Genomic DNA, 26,475 nt, shown 5'->3' with positions numbered 1-26,475 from the left:
AAAAAAAAAACAAGTGAAGCATGCATGGTGCCCCGTTAGTGCACAGTGAACGAGATATAAAAAATGGCTAAGTTCAGCATTTGCCCCCCTCTATTTAGCCCCAAAAGTCCCCAAGACCTTAACATATTTAAATTTGAGTTCAGCACCATGCAAAACTGCTAAATAAACATACACAGAAAAATTTGGACAAATATGGTAAAATAGTCCCAAAAATGGAATGTTTTTATTAGCCCCAAAAAAGCCCCTGGGGCACACCCAAGAGTTATCGCAAAGTATAGACAAACGAAATTATATAGAAATCAGTTAGTTACAACTTTTCAGAAAGTTTTATAAAAATCCGAGGCATCAATTTTTTTTTTTTTTTATAAGCAGGAAAGTGTCAATTTTAGCCATTTTAACCCAAAAGGCACCCCTAGGGATAAGGGGGGGGGAGCGAGCGGAGTTTTCCCGGAAAATATCTTCTGTTACTTTTTTACTCATATCATGTTTAATGTTTGTTCAAAATTTCAAAAAATTCCAAGGTGTAGTCATTGAGAAAAGTGCAGACGAACAGACAAGGGTAAATTTACAGGTCCAGCAACATTTTTCTATAATAGATAAACCCATTTTCTATTTTGGAAACATTGGTAGCACATTGGCCATTCGGCAGAGAGGACCAGAATGCAATCAATTTTACCAAAAATGAATTCTTTACACTCGTCTCTAACGACAACTGTGACTCCCACCACTAGAGTCAATTTTATGTCATAGTAAAGATTTTTTTCTATTTAATCCAAACATGTGATCCTTGACAACTATTATGTGGTTAAATAATAAATTGTTAACTATTCTGTACTTCCAAAAATAGATTCTTATCTGTTATTCTGTGCTTTTATTTAACAATTTTTGTAGTTAAAGTCGCCACATTGTTATCCAAGATCATGACTCCAAATTTGCCCCTATTTCTGGAAAACAGTGTTTGTTTTTTTATTCGAACCGGAAGCATCTCATTTGCATATGAGGTAATGAGAAATCTCAACACTTTGTATATGTGTATGTTTTTTGTTTGTTTTTTTATTTGTTTTTTTTTTTGTTTTTCTTCTTTTTTTTTATTTGTTTTTCTTTTTTTATTGAATTTTTGTTTTTTAATTTTAATTTTTTTTTTTTTTTTTAATTCTAATTCCTGTACGAACAATTGCTGATCATTCTTTTTAAAATCTTTGATGGCTGAATCTCTGTCCTCTTTTTGCAGGAATTTTATGATTTTATTTACAAAATGACCAAATTGAAACCCGAAGGACTGCGCAAGATCTGGACTGTCGCTGACGTTCTCTTTTGTGAAGTAAGTTTCAAGGTTATGGTGACCTTCAAAGCTGAAATGCAGTACAATACATTGAACTCTCTGTTGCAATGCAATTATTGAACAATCTGTGTTGATATCGCATATTTACTCATCTAAATGAACTCCCATTTTCAAAGTCATCACAAGTAAATGATGTTAATTAATTTGAAGACCTTGCTGAAAAATGTAGGTCAAAAGTACATTTTTTTAAATATGATAAATAAGAATATTCGTAAACATATTTTTTTTAAACTAAATATGTTTGTTTACATATTTAAAAATAAAAAAATTTTTTTTTTTTTTTACAGAAATAATGACTATTGAACGTAAAACATTTTTTTTAAGATAATAAAACAAAAATTGAATTAAATGTATGTTTAAATAAGTTAACATTCATTCATTTTATTTATTACTAGCAGGCCGCCCGGCATTGCCCGGTCATAAATTAGGCATAAATATTATATTTTAATATAGAAACTGAGACATGTGCATGCAAGTACCATGCTATTTTTTTAAACAATTCAGTTTTTGTAACTAAAAAAAAAAATACTCGATCTGAGATCGAAGCTAAAACCTAAAGACAGTGAGTTAAGTACGATAACCATTAGGCCAGCTTGACATGATCTTCAAAAAGTGTTTTCAAACCAATTTATTCTTAACATGAGGAATCTGTCATTTGAATGATTCACGCATGTGAATTCGTGAAACAGTTGACAGATAAAATCCAATGACACCTCCCCCACAAACTAATTTTTCAGCTTTGACCCCTTAGCAGCTCTATTTTACCGATTAAAAAGTTTTCCACGTGTCTGAATACCCTATATACCAAATTTCAAGTCTGTAGATCAAAAATTCGTTGAGTATATAGGTTGAGAATTGCCCTCACACACACACATTCTCACTCTTATAGATATACTAGCAAATATGCCCGGTGTTGGCCAGTATTAAATGTATTTAAAAAAAAATGAAGTACAAAATTCGAAGGAAACTGAGATATGTGCATGTGAGTATCATATTTTTTTCTAAACAGTTCACTTCTTGTAAGTAAAAAAAAATACTGAGATCAAAACCGAAACCTAAAGACAGTGAGTCAAGTACGATAACCATTAGGCCAGCTTTTAATGGTCTTTACAGAATGTTTTCAAACCTACTTATACTTAACACAATGTAAACGATCGCCACACACACACACATTTTTTACTACTCTTGACAGAGTTCAAAACAGACTTTGTAATCTAGTAGGTGACGCCCTTTTCTCTTCACTAGTAAGGAAACTTATCCAAATCCACAGGGATACTATGTGGGGAGTTGAGCAGTGAACTGTCTGCTCACATTACACTTGAACTTCTGCATGTCAGTACAGTTAGGTAACAGGAAGGGAATTTTAAAACTCATCTAAGAATTTCATGTGCATTTTGACAAAATTATCAAACATCGAATTTGGTTTCAAAAATGAATTAGTTAGCAAACCGATAAAACTCCGACGACTACCACCTACAAATTTTTCAATTTTGATCCTTTAGAAGCCCTTTTTTTCCGAATGAAAACAAATTGAAAAGGTCTCCACATGTCTGAATACACTATATACCAAATTTCAAGTTTTTAGATCAAAATTTCGTTGAGTATATAGGTTGAGAAGTGTCCACACACACACACACATTCTCACTTTTATAGATATATTAGATTTGTCAAATTTTATTTATTATATGTGAAAAATTCATATTTCTTTCAGCTATTAAGTTAACATTCGTTCGTTTCCTTTTCCATTTATTTAAACACTTAATTTATTTAACTTTATTTTTAAATATTTTTTACAGAAATAAATGACATGTGCATGCAATGAGAGTATTATGTGTTTTTCTAAACAGTTCACTTCTTGTAAGTAAAAAAAAAATACTCAAGCTGAGATTGAAACCAAAACCCAAAGACAGAGTCAAGTATGGTAACCATTAGGCCAGCGAATTCGTGAAACAGTTGACAAACAGATAAAAATCCAATGACCCTCATGTACTAACTTTTCAATTTTGACCCCTGGGGGAACCATCAAGGAGGGACGTTGAAAGATACACTGCAAGCCTCACATTAAAAAATGCTAGCTCCGACCACGAACACTGAACATTTGTTTAGTAAGGAAACTTATCAAATTATTACTCCAAACTTTAGTAAAGACCATACAACTATTTTCACAGGACATATTACATCCAGTATTTATTTCATTATTGTTTCAGTAAATAAACATATTTAGTTTTGAAAAAAAATCAGTTTATGGATATTCTTTTTTTTTTTTTTTTTTTTTTTTACAAAGGAGTCACCACATATCAAGGCCCGAAGGCCACTCGAGGATAAGGATTAATGTGTGTATTTTAGTAATTGAGACAGTAGGGTAGTAATCATTTGTAGTGCAAATTTGGTATAATCAGATTATATTGCTTATGTTGGACTTGAAGACGACAATATTGTAGCCAGCTGGAGAGCAGACCAACGGAACAGAGTTCCACAGATGAGCAGTTCTAGAAAAGAAACTTTGTTGGTGGAATCCACGTTTAGGTTTAGGCACCGATAGAGAGTAGGGGAATTTACTGATAGTGATTTTGACTTGACAAGTGTTTTTTTGTGAAAGATTGGCTAGGGGAGGGAGACCATAGATTGGAGCTCAGTCGAACACTTGCCATGAAAATAATGATAGAGTAGAAACAGGCTCACAATATCTCTTCTATGGGAAATGGGTTGCAGTGAAGAGAAAAGGGCGTCACCTACTAGATTACAAAGTCTGTTTTGAACTCTGTCAAGACAGGATAGGATGCTGTGAACAGATCCTGCCCAGATGTGGCAACAGTATTCTATCCTAGGACGTGCTGGACTCTTATACAGGTAGAGAATTGCATTGGCAGTGAGATATCTACTGGAGCGGTAGAATGATCAAACCATTTTTCCAGCGACCTTGACAACGGTTTTGATGTATGTGTTCCATTTCAGATCAGGGGTGACGGTCGGACCAAGAAGCTTGTCTAAACATGGAACGTCATATTTAAAAAATATTTTTTTCTTTTTACTTACATTTTTGGCAGGGTGTTCAAATTAGCATTTATGACTTCTGAGATCTTTCAAAACTCATTTGGTGAATAAATACATAATATTGTATGCTCTGGGATAATAGTTGTTTCGATGGTTAGAGTTTAAATGCTAGTATGTGTCCTGTGGCACCATGTTATAAAATAATGATGAAAATCACAATGGAATCATTGATATTAGCTTTCAAAAATTGGTGCTTATGTAAAATAAAATACGCATCAAGTGTGCTTGAAAGCCAAATCACAACATAATATTATGAAAATAAACAAAAATATTTGTTTATTTTCCTAATATTACGTTGTTGGTTGGTTGTTTTTGTTTTACGGCATATCACCCTTTTTCAGGTTATTTAATGCCGAATGCTAGTTATTTTGAGGAACGATTTTTAATGGAGTATATATTTTTTTTTAAGTCAGATTCTATTTAACCCATAGTTGGGACCCTAATAGGTACTACCACTCCGGGTCAGAGTGGACCTGGGAGCAATGGCAATTAAAGGGTGGCTCCACACTCCCCAAAGCCCACAAAGTCGGGCCTCACCATCGGATATAGTTTTAGGTTATATCCAGGACCAATATTACGTTGTGATTTGGCTTTCAAATGCACTTGGTGCATATTTTTTATTCAAATTAAATCAACACTTCTATAATGGAACTCACACGCTTGACGTTATCTCGTGTTGCCTACACATTGTTCCAACATTTCAAAATATAACTGCTGAGATACAATGCATGACTTTTTACAAACAGACTTTTGCTTCTCCAACTTTACAACATGGCAAGAAAGAAGAAAAGAAAAAAAAAGAAACAAAACAACATACTGAAGATGGAGTATATCTCTGAAATATATTTGTTATAAATTTATAACAAGTAAAATATTTGTTTATTTTCCTAAAATTACGTTGTGATTTGCCTTTCAAGCGCACTTGATGCGTATTTTATTTTATTCAAATTAAATCAACGTTTCTATAATGGAACTCACACCCTTGACGTTGGTGCTTATGTAGTTTAGTGAAGATATTAAAAAACAAAGATGAAGACAAATCTCTATGACGTACGTGTCCGTTATGGAATAAAGTCCTCATGAAAAAAGTAAATGCTTAATTTGATCAAGTAGTTTTTTTTTTTTTTTTTTTTTTTTTACAAAGGAAAATCAAATTTTAGTGAGACTCATCATGACGCAGACATCTTTGCAATTTCTGTTACAAAGATGGGGATGCCAGGGGAGATAACTCCATCTAATTCTTGAAGTTTGTCAAAATTTGGTACTAGTGCATTTATTGATCCATGCTGAAATAATGTTATTTTTTCTAGAAAGCCATTCTTAACATGGGGCAGGGAGGGTGTTTTTTGTACCTATTCTGTACTTTAACCTAACAATTTAATAAAAACAGATATCATAAAACTTTAATTAAATGTGAAAATACTATTTTTAAAAATAAGTGCATTATCACCAATTATTCTTAGTCTCCAATGCTTTTAGGTACTCCCCTTTTTTTCTTTACGTTTTTTTTTTTTCTTTCAAAAAATCGTTTCAAAATTTACTAATAAAATTCTAAGAATTTCACGTGCATTTTGACAAAATTATCAAACATCGAATTTGGTTTCAAAAATGATTTCTTATTTTTTTTAACTCTGTATTTTTTTTATAGTTACTTACCTCAAACAAGGCACAGTGCCATTTGGGGTGTAAGGGGTTACTATTTGGTTCCAAATCCACAGGGATACTATGTGGGGAGTTGAGCAGTGAACTGTCTGCTCACATTACACTTGAACTTCTGCATGTCAGTACAGTTAGGTAACAGGAAGGGAATTCCAAATTCTAGCAGTTCAAGGGAAGAAACTGTTAGTGTAGAAGGCTTTCCAGCATCTCGGGATCTCTAGATTGAAGGGATTGCTGCTTGCTGGGTTAGTCGAGGGTACAATGCTTTTTCAATGTAGAAATATTAGATCTGTTCTTCTTAATTTGTTTTCAATATTGGATTATCTGATTCTTTGATATTTCGATATTGGATTATCTGATTCTTTGATATTTCAATATTGGATTATCTGATTCTTTGATATTTCAATATTGGATTATCTGATTCTTTGATATTTCAATATTGGATTATCTGATTCTTTGATATTTCAATATTGGATTATCTGATTCTTTGATATTTCAATATTTGATTATCTGATTCTTTCCTTGTAGAAGGCGCACAATTACACTTTGCCGAATTGGGTGAACGAAACCATCTTTGAAAGACTTCAGAAAATAAGAGCGTACAGTTTTGTTCTGATGTTTGGAACCGAAGAAATGGCTAAACTTAAAGGAGGTGAGAGATACTTGCAGCATTTCTTTTTTAATTGCTATTACTTTCACAAAAAAAACACTCGTCTAGCTGAAACCACTATCAATAATTTCCTCCACTCTTTATCTATGCCTAAATGTAGATTCCATGAAGAAAGAAGCTTTCTTAGAACTGCACGCCTGTGGAACTCTGTTCCATTTTCCTGCTTTCCAGCTGACTATAATATGGTTGTTTTCAAGTCCAACGTGAACAAATTCTTAATGAGCAATCCTCTTAAGTAATCCAATTTACCAAATTTCCACTACTAACGATGACTGAAATGTTCCCCTTGACCACTGTACACTCATTAACCCTTATCCTTGAGTGGCCTCTGGGCCTTGATATGTGGTGACTCTTTGTAAAAAAAAAAAAAAAAATGACTCTGAATAGAAGTGAAAGAAATATCATATTAAAATGTGCATACGCAACCATTTTTGTTTATTATTCTTTATTAGTTTTCTCTACTGACCTATATTAAAAACAAAAAAGTATAGCTTATCGCTCCAGACAAGGCATGAAGCTACTTGATGTAAGGAACTAACAAGAGTGAAAGATGATTATTGCAAAGCGAGAAGATGCCTATTAACCTCATTCCTGAAAAGCATAAGACTATAGATAGGAGGAAAACAGTCAGCAGGAAGAGAGTTCCATAAACTTGCAGTTCTTGGAAAGACACACACTGCAATAGGAAGTTGTATTATAACTGGTTGGTTGGTTGGTTGGTTGGTTGGTTGTTTTGTTTTACGGCATATCAACCCTTTTCAGGTTATTTAATGCCGAATCTGGTGATTTTGAAGAACGATTTTTTAATATAGTGTATTTGTTTTTTAAGTCGTATTCTATTTAACCCATAGTTGGGACTCTAACAGGTGCTACCACTCCGGGTCAGAGTGGACCTGGGAGCAATGGCAATTAAAGGGTGGCTCCACACTCCCTAAGGCCTGCAAGCTGGGGCCTCACCATCGGATATAGTTTAAGGTCATATCCAGGACCGTATTATAACTGGAATAAGAAGCTGAATAACAGAAATGGAAGGAATGTCGTTTTGATATGGACATACTTAACCTTTTTGTTTATTATTGTTAATTATTTTTGGTTTGGCAAAGTACAGAATAGTTAACAGTAAAGAACTTATAAACAAAAATATATAAAAATATATATTATACATAAACAAATAATTCATAGCAAATGCTGCGAGGTAAAATACCAGGTTGTTACCACAAGGTAAAATACCAGGTTGTTAGTGCAAGGTAAAATACTAGGTTGAGAAACTGGCACAGTCTATCCTTCTCTCGAGGGTGGATGGGACTCTAATCTGTGGTAGGCACCCCATCTAGTGATGGCAGCACAATAAAAAATACCCTTGATAGCCCTGGCGAAGCATCTAGTATTCAGCTACTGACAAGATTCGAATTACATTACAAACTTGTGTAGTGAGTTCAATCTCGGCTACGGCCACAATGGATGGATGGATAGCAAATGCAATAGAATTAAATACTCTACTGATTTGTATTAAAAATTTCTTCTTTTTTTTTATGTAAATCGCTTCAGCTGCAGACAAGGCATGAAACTGTTCTATGATGGCATACCAAAAAGGGGTCTGTTGTTCAATGAGTACCATAGCACCATATGTCAATGTGTGTACTTGGGACGGAGGGTTCATCCTGATGTGCATACGTGTCACTAAATGTCTATGGTTGATTCTTCACTATTTGAACCCTAAGTTCTGTTGTTACGGTTTATTTCTGTTCCAATGCTATGATCGTCCAAATGTTCATATGCGGGGGGGGGGGGATACATGTATTTTGGACATACCTTTGTTTCATGCATCGTTGATCTTGGTGCACCTGGAATTCATCTCATTCTTGGAGGGGAGCTTATAAACAAAAATATATAAACAACAAATAATTCATAGCAAATGTCGCAAGGTAAAATACCAGGTTGTTGACGCAAAGTAAAATATTAGGTTGTTACCGAAAGGTAAAATACCAGGTTGTTGCCGAAAGGTAAAATACCAGGTTGTTGCCGAAAGGTAAAATTTCAGGTTGTTACTGAAAGGTAAAATACCAGGTTGCCGCCGCAAAGTAAAATACCAGGTTGTTACCGAAAGGTAAAATACCAGGTTGTTACCGAAAGGTAAAATTCCAGGTTGTTACCGAAAGGTAAAATACCAGGTTGTTACCGAAAGGTAAAATACCAGGTTGTTACCGAAAGGTAAAATTCCAGGTTGTTACCGAAAGGTAAAATACCAGGTTGTTACCGAAAGGTAAAATACCAGGTTGTTACCGAAAGGTAAAATTCCAGGTTGTTACCGAAAGGTAAAATACCAGGTTGTTACCGAAAGGTAAAATTCCAGGTTGTTGCCGCAAAGTAAAATACCAGGTTGTTACCGAAAGGTAAAATTCCAGGTTGAGAAATTGGCGTGGTCTATCCTTCTTAATATCTTAATAAAAAAAATTGGCGTGGTCTATCCTTCTTAATATCTTAATAAAAAGAAATTGGCGTGGTCTATCCTTCTTAATATCTTAATAAAAAGAAATTGGCGTGGTCTATCCTTCTTAATATCTTAATAAAAAAAATTGGCGTGGTCTATCCTTCTTAATATCTTAATAAAAAAATAAAAAAACTATCAATACTTTTTATTTTGTGGAAACCATAAGATTTTTTCTAATTTCATTTAATCAAATTTTGAAAAAAAAAAACATGACAGTCAAGATTATAATTAACTTTTGTTTTTATTAGACATATTAATTTCTTTTGCTACCTTTTAACCATGAAGTTAACCAAAGTTAAGCAATAATCTTAACCACCATGTTATTTTTCTAACATCAAAATAAAACAAAACTTATCAAATAATATATACCAATACATTTTTTTTAGAAGAGGGAGACGGACAAAGCCAAGTTATATTTGTTTATTTATTTTTATTTTATTTTTTGATCATGGCCATCCAGACAATTTCAGTTCTTTGGGAATCAGTTCCAAGTATTAACAAAAAATACCAATTTAGTCCCAAAAAAGGTTGAAGCAATTTCAAAATTGCAGAAAAAAATGTATAAACAAAAACCCAAAATAGGCAGACGATACTAAGCATGCAAAGGGTTAGATTAGATTTAGAATAAAGTAAGGATTAATTAAAAAAAAGAAAAAATTAGCCCCCTCTAAAGAAAAAAATAAAGTTGCACCCCCCCCCCCAAAAAAAAAAGAAAGACAAGAAAGATGTCTTTTAAATTTTAAACTGCTCTACCAATCCTATGGAATAACTTCATAAAAATTGGAATCCTTTGAGTACCTATTACTTACAGGTACTAATTGTTCGTATTTAAAATTTGTAAATTAACTTACAAACAAGAAAACTTATCAAATAATACATGCTAATACAATTTTTTTAGAATTTGGGGGAGGGACAAAGCAGGGTTTTATTTCCTTCTTCATTTTCTATGTTTATTTTTTGGGGGGGGGGAATCATGCTTAAGTTTGAAACAGCATTTTTGGGTATATATTATTCAATTATTGGAATTCTTTTTGAGATGAGCAATTTATATCTGACAAAGGCCAGAGGAATAGTTGTCCGAAACATTGCAAAACAACACCTATAAGATGAAGATAATAGTCCGTAAATAAATAAATAAATAAACAAATAAATAAACAAACAAATAAATAAATAAACAAACAAATAAATAAATAAACAAATAAATAAATAAATAAACAAATAAATAAATAAATAAACAAATAAATAAATAAATAAACAAATAAATAAACAAACAAAAAAATAAATAAACAAACAAATAAATAAACAAATAAATAAATAAATAAACAAACAAATAAATAAATAAACAAACAAATAAATAAATAAACAAATAAATAAATAAACAAATAAATAAATAAATAAACAAACAAATAAACAACTAAATAAATAAACAAATAAATAAATAAACAAATGAATAAACAAATAAATAAATAAACAAATAAATAAATAAACAAACAAACAAATAAATAAAAGCAGTTTTGGAGTTTGCCATTTTTTAATTTGAAATACCATTTTTTTTTTTTCAGATCTGTTATGTTTCGATTTGAAATAGCTTTGTTTTTTTTTTGTAGGTGGGGATGTGGTGGAGGTTGGGGGGTCTGTCATGCTTAAGTTAGCATTTTTAGAGTCGTCATGTTTTTGTTTGAAATAGTATTTCTGTTGGTCTGTCATTCTCTGTTTAAAATAGAATTTTCGTTGGTTTGTCATAGCAATAGGAATAGATCAGGCAATTCTGGAGAACACATACCATAATAGTATTTGTGTAGTGATATGCAAATTAAGTATAATTTACATATGAGCAGATAGCTCATATTTATAAACTGACACCAACTAGTATAGGCTGGTTGTTGAACGCTTACTCAGCATCATACACGACATATCAATTTCTAAAAAAGACAGACTAGGAATACTTTTACTTTGTGGAGACTGTAAGATTTTTTTATTTCAGAATTTGTTTCAATTTTTTTAAGAAAAAAAGAACACAACAGTTAAGAGATAATTAACCCTTATTTTTGTTAGGCATATTGTTTATTTATTTATATTTTTATTAAGGCATTTTTTTTTTTTTTTTTTTTTGCTATCTTTTAACCATGAAGTTCCTATTTACAATGCCTCCCCACGGGACAGTTAGACACCAGGGTTGTTTTTTAATGTGGAGAAAAGGAACAAAAATAAAAATTTTCTCAGTCACAAAGGATTTCTCCTCCACTGACAGAGAACAAGAAATTGAAGAGCAGCATCTGAAGAATAGATACTACACTTTGATCTTGTCCCGAAGGCCAAGAAAACCCAAAGTTAAGCAATAATCTCGACCACCATTTTGTTTTTTGGACATCAAAATAAAATTCTAGAATAAAAAATCTTAAACAGTTTCCACACATTATAATTTTTAAGAAAATACTTTTTCGATGCTTGTAGGGAATAAGCACCCAAAGAATTTCAGTTCTTAGGGAGTCAGTCCAAGTAGTGAGGAAAAATACCAATTCAGTCCCAAAAAAGGTCGAAGCAGTTTACAATTTAAAAGTTGCAGAAAAAAAATGTACAAAAGCAGACCATACTAAGCATGCAGAGGGTTAGATTAGATTTAGAGTAAAGAAAGGATTAATTAAAAATTTACTCCCCCCCCCCTCAAAAAAAGAAAAAAAAAGTGTCTTTTAAATTGAAACTGCTCCATCAATACTAAGGAATGACTTGATAAGAATTGGGATCCTTTGGGTACTTCTTGTTTTCTTTTTTCTTTTTCTTTTTTTTTTTTTTTGTATTCAAAATTTGTAAATTAACTTACAAACAAGAAAACTTATCAAATAATATATACTAACACAAATTGTTTTTTTTTTAAAGTTGGAGGAGGGACAAGGCCTAGTTCTAATTCCTTCTTTATTTTGTTCGTTTTTTTTTTTGTGTGTATTTAAAATTTGTAAATTAACTTACAAACAAGAAAACTTATCAAATAATATATACTAACACAAATTGTTTTTTTTTAAGTTGGAGGAGGGACAAGGCCTAGTTCTAATTCCTTCTTTATTTTGTTCGCTTTTTTTTTGTGTGTTTTTTTTGGTCATGTTTAAGTTTGAAACAGCATTTTTGAGTTTTGTCATTATTTAATTTGAAATACCATTTCCCCCCCCCCCCAGGTTATTATGTTTAAATTTGAAATAGCATTTTTTTATTGGGTGGGGGTCCTGTCATGCTTAATTTTAAAACAGCATTTTTAGGGTCATCATGCTTAAGTTGGAAATGATATTATCATTGGTTTGTCATGTTAAATGCACAGATCGTATAGACTCGTCCTAAGAATATGTTTTGTTTTTATATATTTTTTTAAATATTAGATCTTTTCTTCATTTATTTATTTTTTTTTTTTTTACAAATGAGTCACCACTTATCAAGGCTCGGAGGCCATTCGAGGATAAGGATTAATGAGGTACAATGGTCAAGGGGAACATGTCAGTCATCGTTAGTAATGGAAATTTGGTAAATTGGAATACTTAAGGGGATTGCTCATCAAGAATTTGTTCACATTGGACTTGAAGACAACCATATTGTAGTCAGTTGGAAAGCGGGAAAACGGAACAGAGTTGCGCACAGGCGTGCAGTTCTAAGAAAGAAGTTTTCTTCAGGGAATCTGTTTAGGTTTAGGCATAGATAAAGAGTGAGGGGAATTATTGATAGTGGTTTCAGATAGACGAGTATTTTTCATGAAAGTCAGCCCAGGGGGGACCATAGATTGGAGCTCAGACGAGCACTTGCCATGAAAATAACAATCACTTCATCTTTTTGGCTACAGTTACTCCGAAATACTGCAATTTCTTTTTCCGGGGTTTTTTTTTTTTTTTCATTTCTGGTTGGCCATGAACATCTTAAGTTCATCCTGTTCAGACAACTTACTAAACATGATATATATATATAATGTATACACACACACTTATCCATAACCTATTGTTTATAAGGAGTTTGTTTGTCTCAAAAGGAGTGTGTCATAAGTGTCTTCTCCTTCCCATTTAGGATAAGGCAATATTTCAGCTGGAAATCAGACATTTTCTCAAAAGATTGTTAAAACTTAAACATCCTTCTTGACACTTCTTTAGGTTCTACCAAATTAGAAAAATACACCTGAAATTATTTCTTTTAGAAATAGGATACACTGGAAGCAATTTCCTATTAAAAAATATACTAAAAGCAATTTTTTTATAGAAATAAAATGCACTGGAAGTAATTACATATAGAAAGAAGATATGCTAGAAGCAACTTCCTATGAAAAAATACACCAGAATCATATTTTAGTGAAATAAAATTCACTAGAAGTAATTTGCCATAGAAAAATACACTAGAGGCAATTTTTTAAAGAAAGAAGATATGATGGGATAAATTTCCTATAGAAAAAATATACTGGAAGTAGTTTCCTATAAAAAATATACTGGAAGTAGTTTCCTATAAAAAATATAATGGAAGTAATTTCCTATAAAAAATATACTGGAAGTAATTTCCTATAAAAAAATATACTGGAAGTAGTTTCCTATAAAAAATATATTGGAAGTAATTTCCTATAAAAAATATATTGGAAGTAGTTTCCTATAAAAAATATATTGGAAGTAGTTTCCTATAAAAAATATACTGGAAGTAGTTTCCTATAAAAAATATATGGGAAGTAATTTCCTATAAAAAATATAATGGAAGTAGTTTCCTATAAAAAAATATATCGGAAGTAGTTTCCTATAAAAAATATACTGGAAGTAATTTCCTATAAAAAATATACTGGAAGTAATTTCCTATAAAAAATATACTGGAAGTAATTTCCTATAAAAAGATATACTGGAAGTAATTTCCTATAAAAAATATAATGGAAGTAATTTCCTATAAAAAAATATACTGGAAGTAATTTCCTATAAAAAAATATACTGGAGTAGTTTCCTATAAAAAATATACTGGAAGTAGTTTCCTATAAAAAATATACTGGAAGTAATTTCCTATAAAAAATATAATGGAAGTAGTTTCCTATAAAAAATATATTGGAAGTAGTTTCCTATAAAAAATATACTGGAAGTAGTTTCCTATAAAAAATATACTGGAAGTAGTTTCCTATAAAAAATATACTGGAAGTAATTTCCTATAAAAAATATACTGGAAGTAATTTCCTATAAAAAAATATACTGGAAGTAATTTCCTATAAAAAATATAATGGAAGTAGTTTCCTATAAAAAATATACTGGAAGTAGTTTCCTATAAAAATATAATGGAAGTAGTTTCCTATAAAAAATATACTGGAAGTAGTTTCCTATAAAAAATATATTGGAAGTAATTTCCTATAAAAAATATAATGGAAGTAGTTTCCTATAAAAAATATATTGGAAGTAATTTCCTATAAAAATATACTGGAAGTAGTTTCCTATAAAAAATATACTGGAAGTAATTTCCTATAAAAAATATATTGGAAGTAATTTCCTATAAAAAATATATTGGAAGTAGTTTCCTATAAAAAATATACTGGAAGTAATTTCCTATTAAAAAATATACTAAAAGCAATTTTTTTATAGAAATAAAATGCACTGGAAGTAATTACATATAGAAAGAAGATATCCTAGAAGCAACTTCCTATGAAAAAATACACCAGAATCATATTTTAGTGAAATAAAATTCACTAGAAGTAATTTGCCATAGAAAAATACACTAGAGGCAATTTTTTAAAGAAAGAAGATATGATGGGATAAATTTCCTATAGAAAAAATATACTGGAATAAATTTCCTATAAAAAATACACTAGAAGTAATTTCCAAAAAAAATACGAAAATACACTGAAAGGAATTGCCCTTAGAAAAAGTTAGTGTCGTATATCTCTTGATGAAGTCTATGTATAGTGTTTGCTCTTCTTTCCCCCAACGACCATCAAAAACTTGTTTACACTGGACTGTAGTCAGCCGGAAAGCAGGGCAGCACAACAGTGTTTCACAGATGGGCAGTTCTATGAAAGCAGCTTTGTTCGTGGAATCTGTATTTAGATTTAGGAACAGATAGGGAGTGGGGGAAATTGTTGATAGTGGTTGTAGGTAGTCAAGTAATTTTTCTGAATGTTTGGCAAGGGGGGGACCATAGGTTGGAGTTCAGACAAGCACTTGCCATGAAAATAACGATAGAACAGATACAGGCTCGCAACGTCTCTTTTGGATCTGTAGAACAAAATCGATTTGGTTTTTAGTTGGAAAAATAGCTGCTAAGGGGATCAAAATTGAAAAATTGGAACTTGGCAGGCATAGTTCAATGTAATGTGTATGCCTTACATATGCCCAAAGTTACATTTATACATTTAACAGCATTAATTTATCAATGTATGTGTTGTTAGCTCAAATGGTAGTGAATGTTTCTAGAGAGTTAAATGTTTTGGTTTCAATTCTAGCTGATGGCACCCAAGTCGCATGTTTTTTTTAAAAACTTTGAAAATCATAACTGCATATTTGGTATACTTTAATAAGCAACAGAAAATTGGCTATATATGCATATATATATATATATAGTAGAAATGGTAATTAATAAAAACTGAGGAAAGTGCTCAATACTGTTGTAGAGCAAATATGCGTTTTATTTTTTATTACCGTATCTTTCTGTTAAGTTACATTATTGTTTCAGCCGTTTTTTGGCCGTCTGTAGCTTCCTCAGACTTTTACAGAAATGTTCGTTATGATAGGATGAAAGAATGAATGATGTCAGGGGAAGGGTGCGAGAAGAGCGGAAAAAAGAGGAAGGGAACAAGGGGGGAAAGGTGGGAGGGGGTGCTTGGTATGTATGTAATTTTTTAGTTTTGGAGTTTAAGGACCTTGTGGGGAAGGGTCTGGGAAGTTCATTTCTGGTGTGGCTGAGGGCATAGGGATACATGGAGGGGGAAGGGGGACGTGTGGGGGTAGGAGGAGGGGGGTTACTTTAAAATTCGAGTCTTAATGAATTACAAGTGCGGATTTTCTTTAATTTTTTAAAAAACTGCAAATTTAAGCTAAATTTAATGTAACTGTTTAAACAACTTATACCTCATTTGATTCACCTTTTATTCTTCTATAATTTTACTTGTTCATATTTGACTTTTAACTGAAATATTCTAGTGTTCACATCAATTAAAAAAAAATAACTTTAAATTGAGGAGGCAAAAAGAAAGTCTGCAGCAAAAAATTCGCTTAAACCCAGCTTAAATTATCCCCCGTAAATCAGTTGAAAATATCCACTAGCAGGCAACAAAGCATCTCTAATCGTAATTGTTGTTGTTCTAGGTTATACAATGTAACATTTAGTCCATATGCCACAACTTTCTCTTAGTGATCGTCAGGAGTTCATTAATTTCTACCTTTCTGATTTATCCAATCAAAAAATCGGCCGCAGATTGAAATATGATGAGAAAACGGCACGAAAGACTGTGCAAAAGCACTAAAACACTGCCAGTGTTCGTGATGCCCCTAAATCTGGTCATACTAGAGTTACTTCTAACAGGGAAAACAATGTTATCAAAATCCACAGCCTAAGAAACAGATTTGAAACAGTGCAATCTTGTTAAAAAGTGCTCTCTTTCTACTGTCAAGAACAGATTAAAGGAATTTAATTTGCGAGGATATGTTGCAAGACGCAAGCCAATGATTTCTGTAGAGAACAGAAAGCGCCGTCTGAACTTTGTCAGAAGCAATGAAGATCATGACTCTTCGTATTGGTCAAAAGTGCTTTTCAGCGACGAAAGCAAGTTCAAGAGGCTAGGCTGTGATGGTAGGCAGTACGTCCGTCAGAGGAAAGACGAAAAATTTAATCCTAGGTGCTCAGTTTCAACGCTGTAAGGTGGTGGAGATTCAGTTTTGGTGTGGGGAATTATTAGTACCAATGGTCCAGGGCCTATAGTTTGCTTGCAAGGTCGAATTAATTCAACCAAGTACATTAATATGTTGATTGAGCATTTTCTACCCCACTTTGGTCGGATTTGGATGATAATCCCATCTTCATGCAGGATAATGCCCTCATTCACACAGCTGGCAATGTCAAGAGGTTCCTGGAAGAGCATGCTATTCTGTGTGTAGATTGGCCTACACAATCTCCAGACCTCAATCCTATCAAAAACTTATGGCATTACATCAAGCAACAGTTATGCAATGATAAAATTTTAACTTTAGAAGAACTTTGGACAAAAATTAAAGAAAAGCGGGATGCCCTTTTCCCCGGAGTATTGCTGCAGTCTAATTCAAGAAATTCCCAAAAGATTGCAGGCTGTCAAATGACAGAAGGGCTATACTACTAAATATTAACTAGTTCATTGTGTTCCTTTTGTATTTGTGTGGCATTAATGTCCTAAAGTTACATTTAAATAACAATTTTCAATTGTGCGGACTTTCTTTTTGCCTCATCAATTTGAAGTTATTTTTTTTTAATTGACGTGAACACCTAGAATATTTAAATTAAGTCAAATATGAACAGGTAAAATTATAGAAGAATAAAAGGTGAATCAAATGAGGTATAGTTTGTTTAAACAGTTACATTAAATTTAGCTTAAATTTACAGTTTTTGAAAAAAATTACAAGTGCGGACTTTCTTTCTGCCGCCTGTGTGTGTGTGTGTGTGTGTGTGTGTGTGTGTGTGTAAGTTGCAAAAATAATGTTTTTATATATAGTTGAAGTAAAAAAATGGCATTATTTTTGCACCAACCTAATACAGACATATATATAAATACATATACATAAATATTAATATATATGTATGTGTGTATATATATATATATATATATATATATATACACACACACACACACACACACACACACACACACACACATCTATATATATATATATTGGAATTCAATGATTCTAATCTTTGGAATATTTTCAACCTTGAATAAATACACACAAATATATATATATATTCGTTTTTATTATAGAGTGGAAGATATTTTTTATTTTCATTTTTTTATTGAAATAAAATATTTTCACGTTTTTATTTATCCGAAAGGTCCATTGCTGAAACAAATGATAGAAAATATGGAATTGAAAAAGTCAGGGACATTAAGCACTCGTTTTTTCATGTATTCTGGGGTGAGTATACAAATTCTGTCATTTAAGAAAATGCAAAAAACTTATTTTCAATTTAAGAAATTTTTTTTTTTTTATTCTCATGTCCTCTGACGTAAGGGGCTATTATTTGGGACCATGTCTAGGAAAGATGAACAAGATGTTGGTTTACATTACATTTAAACTTCTGCACAGTCAGGGAAGCAGGTAGCAGGAAGGGAATTCCAATGACCAGCTTGTTCGAGAGAAGAAATTATTAGATAAGGGTTAATGAATTTGTCAGATTAACACTGAGACAACATAGTGATGCCTCAAAATACATTTTTTTTTTTATTAAATATACTTTTCTAATTTTTGTTTCTCTAATTTAGCGGAGAAAAGTTATTTTTTCTCTAAAGAGTCACTACTTGAAAATGCCAAAAGGCAACTCGAGGATAACGATTAATGAATTTGTCAGATGAACACTGAGACAACACTGTGATGATTCGTAACAATTGTTGAAATTGAGCAGAGCTTGATTATTTAAGATGATGGCTTAACAAGAATTTGTTTACGTTTGACTTGAAGACAACCATTTCATAGTCAGTTGGAAAGCAGTTTCCTGGTATTGTATTCTACAAACAGGTAGTTCTAGGAAAAAAACTCTGTTCATGGAAGTTCCATTTTAGTTTTGAGCACACAGTGAGAGAAAGGAACAAATCATTGTTAAAATGATTGTGGCTGAACAGGTTTTTGTTGTGAATTTTTTTACAGGAGAAAATCATCTGTGTTAAACCTTCAAAGAGGATACAAAAAAAAACTTTCTTTAAAAAGGGGTCTATTTGGTTGAAAAATATAATGTATAAATTCAAATATTGCAGAATTTCTTTTCTGTTCTCGGTTAGTGGAGGAGAAATCCTTCAGGCAAATTTTGCTTTTGTCCCAATCCAGATTGCCACGTTTTGGATGTCATCTTTTAGGGGTTCCAATTTGGGCGGAAGATCTTTTGGAAGAGCCGATTTTAGGGAGACATTTTTAATGAAAAATAAAAACAAGGATTTTGATTTGTTCAAAAACGAAAATTTTCATTCGATCTAATGAAAAAAAGATTTTCATTTGATTAAAAATAAAAAAATAAATTCTGATTTGTTAAAAAATAAATAAAGTTTTGATTTGTTCAAAAATAAAAAGATTCTGATTTGTAAAAAAAAAAAAATTCTGATTTGTGCAAAAATAAAAAAAAGATTCTGATTTATTCCAAAATAAAAGAAAAGTTCTGATGCATTCCAAAATAAAAAAAATGTTCTGATTTATTCAAAAAAAATAAAAAAAAGATTCTGATTTGTGCAAAAATAAAAAAAAGATTCTGATTTATTCACAAATAAAAAAAAGATTCTGATTTATTCAAAAATAAAAAAGATTCTGATTTATTCAAAAAAAAAAAAAGATTCTGATTTATTAAAAAAAATTTAAAAAAAGATTCTGATTTATTCAAAAAAAATAAAAAAAGATTCTGATTTATTCAAAAAAAATAAAAAAAAGATTCTGATTTATTCAAAAATAAAAAAAAGATTCTGATTTATTCAAAAATAAAAAAAAAGATTCTGATTCATTCAAAAAAATAAAAAAAAGATTCTGATTTATTCAAAAATAAAAGAAAAATTCTGATGTATTCCAAAATAAAAAAAAGATTCTGATTCATTCAAAAATAATTAAAAAAAAAAAAAGCTTCTCATTTGTTAAAAAATCAAAATGTACAAATTAAAATTTTCATGACTATTTAAAAAAAAAATTATATCTATTCATATAAATTTTTCACACTTTTTATTCCAGCACGACACAACCTTGGCTGCTCTAATGCATAGTCTGAATATCTTTAATCATATCAGTCCTCCCTATACGGCCTGTTTGATCATGGAACTTCATCGGAAAATTGACGGAGAATATTTTGTTCGTTTATTGTATAAAAATTCGACAACCGATCTATACAATTACATGGAGGATCCATATCTTTTGACAATTCCAGGTAAGTAAATAGCTAAAAATTGTCGGAATTATTACGCAATATAGTAGTCTTGGATTATGGCATATAATGCATGGACAGTGTCCAGACAAGGTGATAAAATGTAAGGGTTTATTGTGATTAGGAGTGAAACTTAAATGGGGGCATCTTAAGTAGGGAGTTGGGCTGCCAGATATTTGTTCACATTATATTAAAATTTCTGCTCATTGGTACAGTCAGAGAACCAGGGAACAAGGAGAAAATCACAAAATGGCCGGGACCTTTCTTTTAGCTAGGAAGGGCCTGATTATATTAAATATTTATCCAGTATTACAAGGGTCGTTCCAAAAGTAAAGCCTCCTATTTTTTAAGTTAAAGAGCTACAAAGATGGGAGTGGTACTATTAAAACAAGAGACCTTTTGTGCTCCAGAATTTATTTTTTTGATATAGTCACCACCATTCTCAGTGCACTTTTTGGCAGGAATTTAATGTCGCATCACTGCTTCTGTCCATGACAGAGGTTGCATTCTTAAGAGTCTCACACTGTCAATATCTGTAACAGAGAAATGAAACTTTTGGATCAGTAATGCATAAGTTCAGTCATCATAACAATGCAATTTGCAATCCCTTCTGATTCATTTGAGTGGAAAAAAAATAGGAGGCATTACTTTTCAGAATGTTCCTTGTATCATACAAATTAATTTTCTTGAAGACCTTCGTTCCCGTTCTTGTCAAAGACCTTGGATATATCAAGCATTATGATACTAGGTTCATCTGCTTTACCCAGTGTATGGTATATGTAATCAGAGACGAACATTAAGAGATGTGAAATAGAACGGCATTACCCCCTGTAAGGGTAGTTGCACGTGTAATTGTGAGTCAAGGGTTGCGCAATCCCCGACCACACCTCTCCTGAATTGACGCTGCTTGGATTCAGTGGCAAAGAGAAGTCCAGGACGACTGGAAACAATGCCGAAATGAGCAGAGAGCACCTACCGCACCTGGAAATCCCAAATGGTCACTCTTTTAGCATTGACCAGATTTTTTTTTTTTTTTTTTTTTTTTTTTTTTTACATAGGCATCACCACATTATCAAGGCCAAGAGACCACTCAAGGATACGGGTTAAAGAGTGTACAGTAGAAATTGGACAATATAGTAATCATTAGTAATTAAAATTTGGTAAATTTGATAACTTATATGGAACGGCTCATCAAGAACTTATTTTGAACAACATTGCTTAATTTTGGTGATCCAGTGGGAACCAGTGTGTCAATGTGATTATGCCGTGCATACATTTGGATTGATTAAGGATTCACTAATAACTAGGGTTATGACAAGAGAATATTCTTTTCATTATATTGACTCTCGAGTATATATCAGTTGATATCTTATATGCTTTTAGGTAGAGTGATATGCTTCTCGATTGATTAACTGTATCTAACTGTGCCAGATGTATACTCAAGAATCCAAACAATCGTAAGAATATTCTCTTGTCATAGCCCTACTATTAACTTTGAGGAGGAATATATCTGCACATTTTCATTCCTGTTTTGAATTAAATAGTTGACTCTCGGACCTTGGTAGCCTAAAAGAAAGAAAAGGCTAATATAACACTTTAAATCAGCCAAATCTCTCTGCTCCTAAACAGTCAGCACTTATAGGGGTCGTCCCAAAAGTAAGGCCCCCAATTTTTTTTAAGCTCAAAAACTAAAATATTGAAGAGCTAAGAAGATAGAAGTAGCACCATTAAAACGTGCGACCTTTTATGCTCTATAATTTATTTTTCTACATAGTCACCACCATTATTTGCGTCTTTTGATGCCCAAGTCATAAAAGTCCGGAGTGCGCCTTGTCACTTGCATCTCTGTTGCCATTCTGAAATCAACGTACCCATCTCCTTTGTATCCAATGAATTATTTTCAATAGCTCTCAGAAAACGGAACATTCGCTTACTCAACATACATCTTTTTTTTTTCTTACATAAAATTTGGGTATTACCTATAGAATGTTCTGGTCAGTCAGTCTGTCTGTCTGTTTGTTTGTTTGTTTGTTAGATGACTTTTTATTTTCCACTCCAGAAGGTTAGACATAAGGTCACATGGTAAGTTAAAAAGCCAGCACATTATGATGTGCTGGCTTTTTAACTTACATTGGTCGACTTATTCAGATGTGAGATAAAAATGCCTGAGCAGGCCCTTTAGTATTCTCTTATAAAGGCACCTAAGGCAATTACCAATAAACTATTTCTTTCTCAGAGAAAAGTTAAAGCCTTGGAGGGTGGATCTCCTGTTTCTGGATAGACACATACCACAGTCCGGCAACAACAAAGTCACTGTCAAACTGATTGCCGAGGATGTATCCCTAACTTGTACAAACAGAAATAAATTGGTCGTAATGATGTGAGATTACTTATTCGAGTGCTATTATTCTTGCCTTTGGTCATGTTCAGTATTGTTTTATGTGTTTAATTTTTTTTCTACTTCTTCTTCACAGGCTGTACCACAAATTGTCCATACACAAAATTCTTAGAATTAACGCATAACAGTATTCCTTTGGACTGGGCCAAGGATTGTCATCTGACGGAAGGTGAACCAAAAACTGGTAAGCATCTTCTTTTGGCAGAATCTTATGTTCTTCTGTATCCTGTTTGTATTAAATTTTGGGGTTTGTTTTACTGTACACATAGATTCGAAAAAGTTGTCAAAAAACAAATATATAACAAATAAATATTATCAAAAGGCAAGATAAGTTACTTTTCTTTCTAACTGGATAATTTTTTAGTGTTTTTATTTGATGTAACATGTTTATTCAGCACGAAAAACATACAGTATTTACTGAAACTGGGGGTTTGTATTACTGTACACATAGATTCGAAAAAGTTGTCAAAAAACAAATATATAACAAATAAATGTTATCAAAGGCAAGATAAGTTACTTTTCTTCCTAACTGGATAATTTTTTAGTGTTTTTATTTGATGTAACATGTTTATTCAGCACGAAAAACATACAGTATTTACTGAAACTGGGGGTTTGTATTACTGTACACATATTCGAAAAAGTTGTCAAAAAACAAATATATAACAATTAAATATCAAAGGCAAGATAAGTTACTTTTCTACCTAACTGGCTAATTTTTAGTTTTTTTATTTAATGTAAAATTCAGCTCGAAAAACAGTGTTTACCGATGTATTTGAAAATTACAAATGGCGTCAGACTCTCTGTTGAACATGGTAAATTTGGAAAAATGAGTTAAAAATTTTAAAAAAGAACTATACAAAATACTGTTAAAAACCCACTGAATATATGTCAGCTTATGTTACGGTAACATATATTGAGCTGAGTAGTCTCCCTTGAAATTATTCTTGCTTAAAAAATTTTTTTTTTTTTTCAGATAAAATATCCTCCAATATGCTCATTTCTGAATATTTAAATGTGGACAATGGTCACTGCACAAGACAAGTGACAGAACCAATACCAGCACCAACTTGTTCTTGTAATTGTTGAAGTTTTATTGAAAGATTCTAAAACGTGTACCATTTTTATCGAAAACTTGTATTTCTTGTACCCCACTATACATTTCCCTCCTCCCCCCTTTTTTTTTTTTGCTTAAAAAGATCGATTTTGATTTAAAATGTGCATTATGGCCAAATGTAACTTATTTTGGTGCTTCTTCATTATTCGAGCGAAATTTGAAAATAAAAATATTGAATTTCAAATAAAACCAATGGTGTCTGCTTAATTGTCATGTCACAGTAATGAACATATCCAAAAATTACAAAAAACGATAATTAATAATTAATGAAAACAGTTTTCGAAGACCATTAGCAAAAATTGAGTTTTACTAAATTGGCATAAGATTCTCAAATTTTACAGAAAATCATTACTTCCCTTGTTATGATTCTAGCTTTTATTCTTTTAGCAAAACTCAGTTTTCGCTAATTATCTTCAAAAACTCTAGTTTTTTTATAATTAATTTTTTACCTTATCGTTTTTCATAATTTTTTTGGATATGTTCATTACTGCGACTTGACAATCAAGTAGACACCATTGGTTTTACTTGAAATTCAATATTTTGATTTTCGAATTTCGCTCTAATAATGAAGAAGTACCTTTATTTTTTAATTTAAATTGGAGATTCTTACCAAGTTGGTACAATCTACATATCTTGGGCTGTTATCTTCATCTTTGTTGTTACAACTCATTTAACTTCCCAGCCTTCTTTGGGTTCGTTTTGTCATAGTTTCTGGTAATTTCAAACCAAACTTCTCTTTTTATTTAATCTACAAAAAACGTTTTGGTCATTGTACACTCTGGCCTTTTTCTAGTCTGAGAATCTCAAACTGATCTTGTTATTTAATCCAAAGTAATAATGCAATGTTCCTGGAAGGTTTCCAAGGCTCACAGAACGCACCTGAAGAAAGGAAATGTACCATTATGAAACCATTGTGTACATAACACAAAAATAATGTCATTAAATCTAGTATTGAGTTGATTTTGAGAGAAAAATTAAAAAAAAAAACTTTTGTAGTCATTAAAAAATGTTTGATTTTTATTTTTTAATTTTAAATATTATTAGATGAGGAATCATTTCGTGTTACAATTTATTTTATTTTTAGAATCTAAACACAAGAAATACACAATTTAAATATGTCAATATGGCTTAAAAAACTAACATGGCCGACATGAACCTAACATGGCTTAAAAACTAACATGGCCGATATAAAACTAACATGGCCATGTTAGTTTTGAAAACAGTGTTGACGGGGTGGGGGGTGGGGGAGTTCAGTGAAGATAACAAGCAAATTGCAGAATAAATAAGAGAGATCCAAGTAAGACGATTTTTTAATGTAGGTAAGATCGTTTAATGTTTTAATGTAGGTAAACTCGTTTGTTTTAATGTAGGTAAGATCGTTTTTTAATGTAGGTAAAATCGTTTGTTTTAATGTAGGTAAGATCGTTTAATGTTTTAATGTAGGTAAGATCGTTTTTTAATGTAGGTAAAATTCGACCCCCCCCCTCAAAATACGGCATGCTGGATTGAGACAAAAATAAAAACTTTCCTTAGTCTGGAAGGATTGATTGTCACTAAATCTAGTATTGAGTTGATTGCAAAAACAAAATCTATGTAAATATTAAAAAATGTTTTTTTTATGTTAAATATTATCAGATTAGTTATTTTTTGTTATAATTTGTTTTATCTTAAGCATCTAAACACAAGAAATATACGACTTAAACATGGTCAACATTGCTTAATGGCTCTCGTCTAGGAGAAGCCCCGTGTTTTGACAAACTTCTGGGTTTGTCCTTTACTCCTGATCTGAAATGGAACACGTACATCAAGTCTGTTGCCAAGGTCGCTGGAAAGATGGTGGGATCCTTCTACCGCTCCAGAAGACATCTCACTACTGATGCAATTCTCTATCTATATAAAAGCCAAGTACGTCCAAGGATGGAATACTGCTGCCATATCTGGGCAGGAGCTGCCAAAAACAGCCTATCCTGCCTTGACAGAGTACAAAATAGACTTCGTGACTTAGTGGGGGATACCCTTTTCTCTACCCTGCAACCTCTCTCCCAGAGAAGAGACGTTGCGAGCATATCCTTGTTTTATCGTTATTTCCATGGCAGGTGCTCGTCTGAACTCCAATCCCTGGTCCCCCCTCGCCAATCTTTCACGAAAAACACCCGTCTAGCTGAATCCGCTGTTAAAAATTTCCCCCACTCTTTATCTGTGCCTAAATCAAAACGTGGATTCCATGAACAAAGCTTCTTTCTTAGAACTGCATGCCTGTGGAACTCCGTTCCGTCTGCCTGCTTCCCACCTGACTACAACTTGGATGTCTTTAAGTCCAACGTTAAAAAATTCCTAATGAACCGCCCTCTTAAGTAAACACTTCATTAAATCTCCACACTAACATACTGTACTTGCAATAACCCTTATCCCTGAGTGGCTTCCGGGCCTTGATAAGTGGTGACCACCGTGTAAAAAAAAAAAAAAAAAAAAAAAAGTGTGGTGATATTGACTCAAAGCGGCTATCCTCGTGTGAAGAGAGAAATGTACATGTCCCATGCCGTTGATGATTTTTTTTTTTTTTTTTATGGAAATCGCTCCACACAAGGCATCAAACCACTTGATGTAAGGAGCTAAAAAAAATACTATTTCCAGGTCAAAAATTTGCCAATGATAAGTGTTAAGATGGAATAGATTCTGACCCAGA

General features: G+C 32.0%; 1 protein-coding gene across 1 annotated transcript in view; it reads left to right on the top strand.

Annotated features, from left to right (window-relative positions):
• The window catches only part of LOC145263203 (prostatic acid phosphatase-like), a 52,715-nt gene extending 27,906 nt beyond the window's left edge, over positions 1-24,809 (top strand). Inside the window, exons 6-11 of the mRNA XM_080120275.1 lie at positions 1,232-1,321; positions 6,584-6,707; positions 18,217-18,299; positions 20,088-20,280; positions 22,752-22,859; positions 23,649-24,809. Coding sequence (XP_079976401.1) covers positions 1,232-1,321; positions 6,584-6,707; positions 18,217-18,299; positions 20,088-20,280; positions 22,752-22,859; positions 23,649-23,761 — 711 coding nt within the window. The 3' untranslated portion in view covers positions 23,762-24,809. The remainder of the gene's footprint in view (positions 1-1,231; positions 1,322-6,583; positions 6,708-18,216; positions 18,300-20,087; positions 20,281-22,751; positions 22,860-23,648) is intronic.
• Positions 24,810-26,475: the final 1,666 nt, after the last annotated feature.

The sequence above is a fragment of the Euprymna scolopes genome, chromosome 38, assembly GCF_053919585.1.
Source record: "Euprymna scolopes isolate OS-2025 chromosome 38, ASM5391958v1, whole genome shotgun sequence".
Taxonomy (NCBI): domain Eukaryota; kingdom Metazoa; phylum Mollusca; class Cephalopoda; order Sepiida; family Sepiolidae; genus Euprymna; species Euprymna scolopes.
This window is presented reverse-complemented; position numbering and strand designations above follow the sequence as displayed.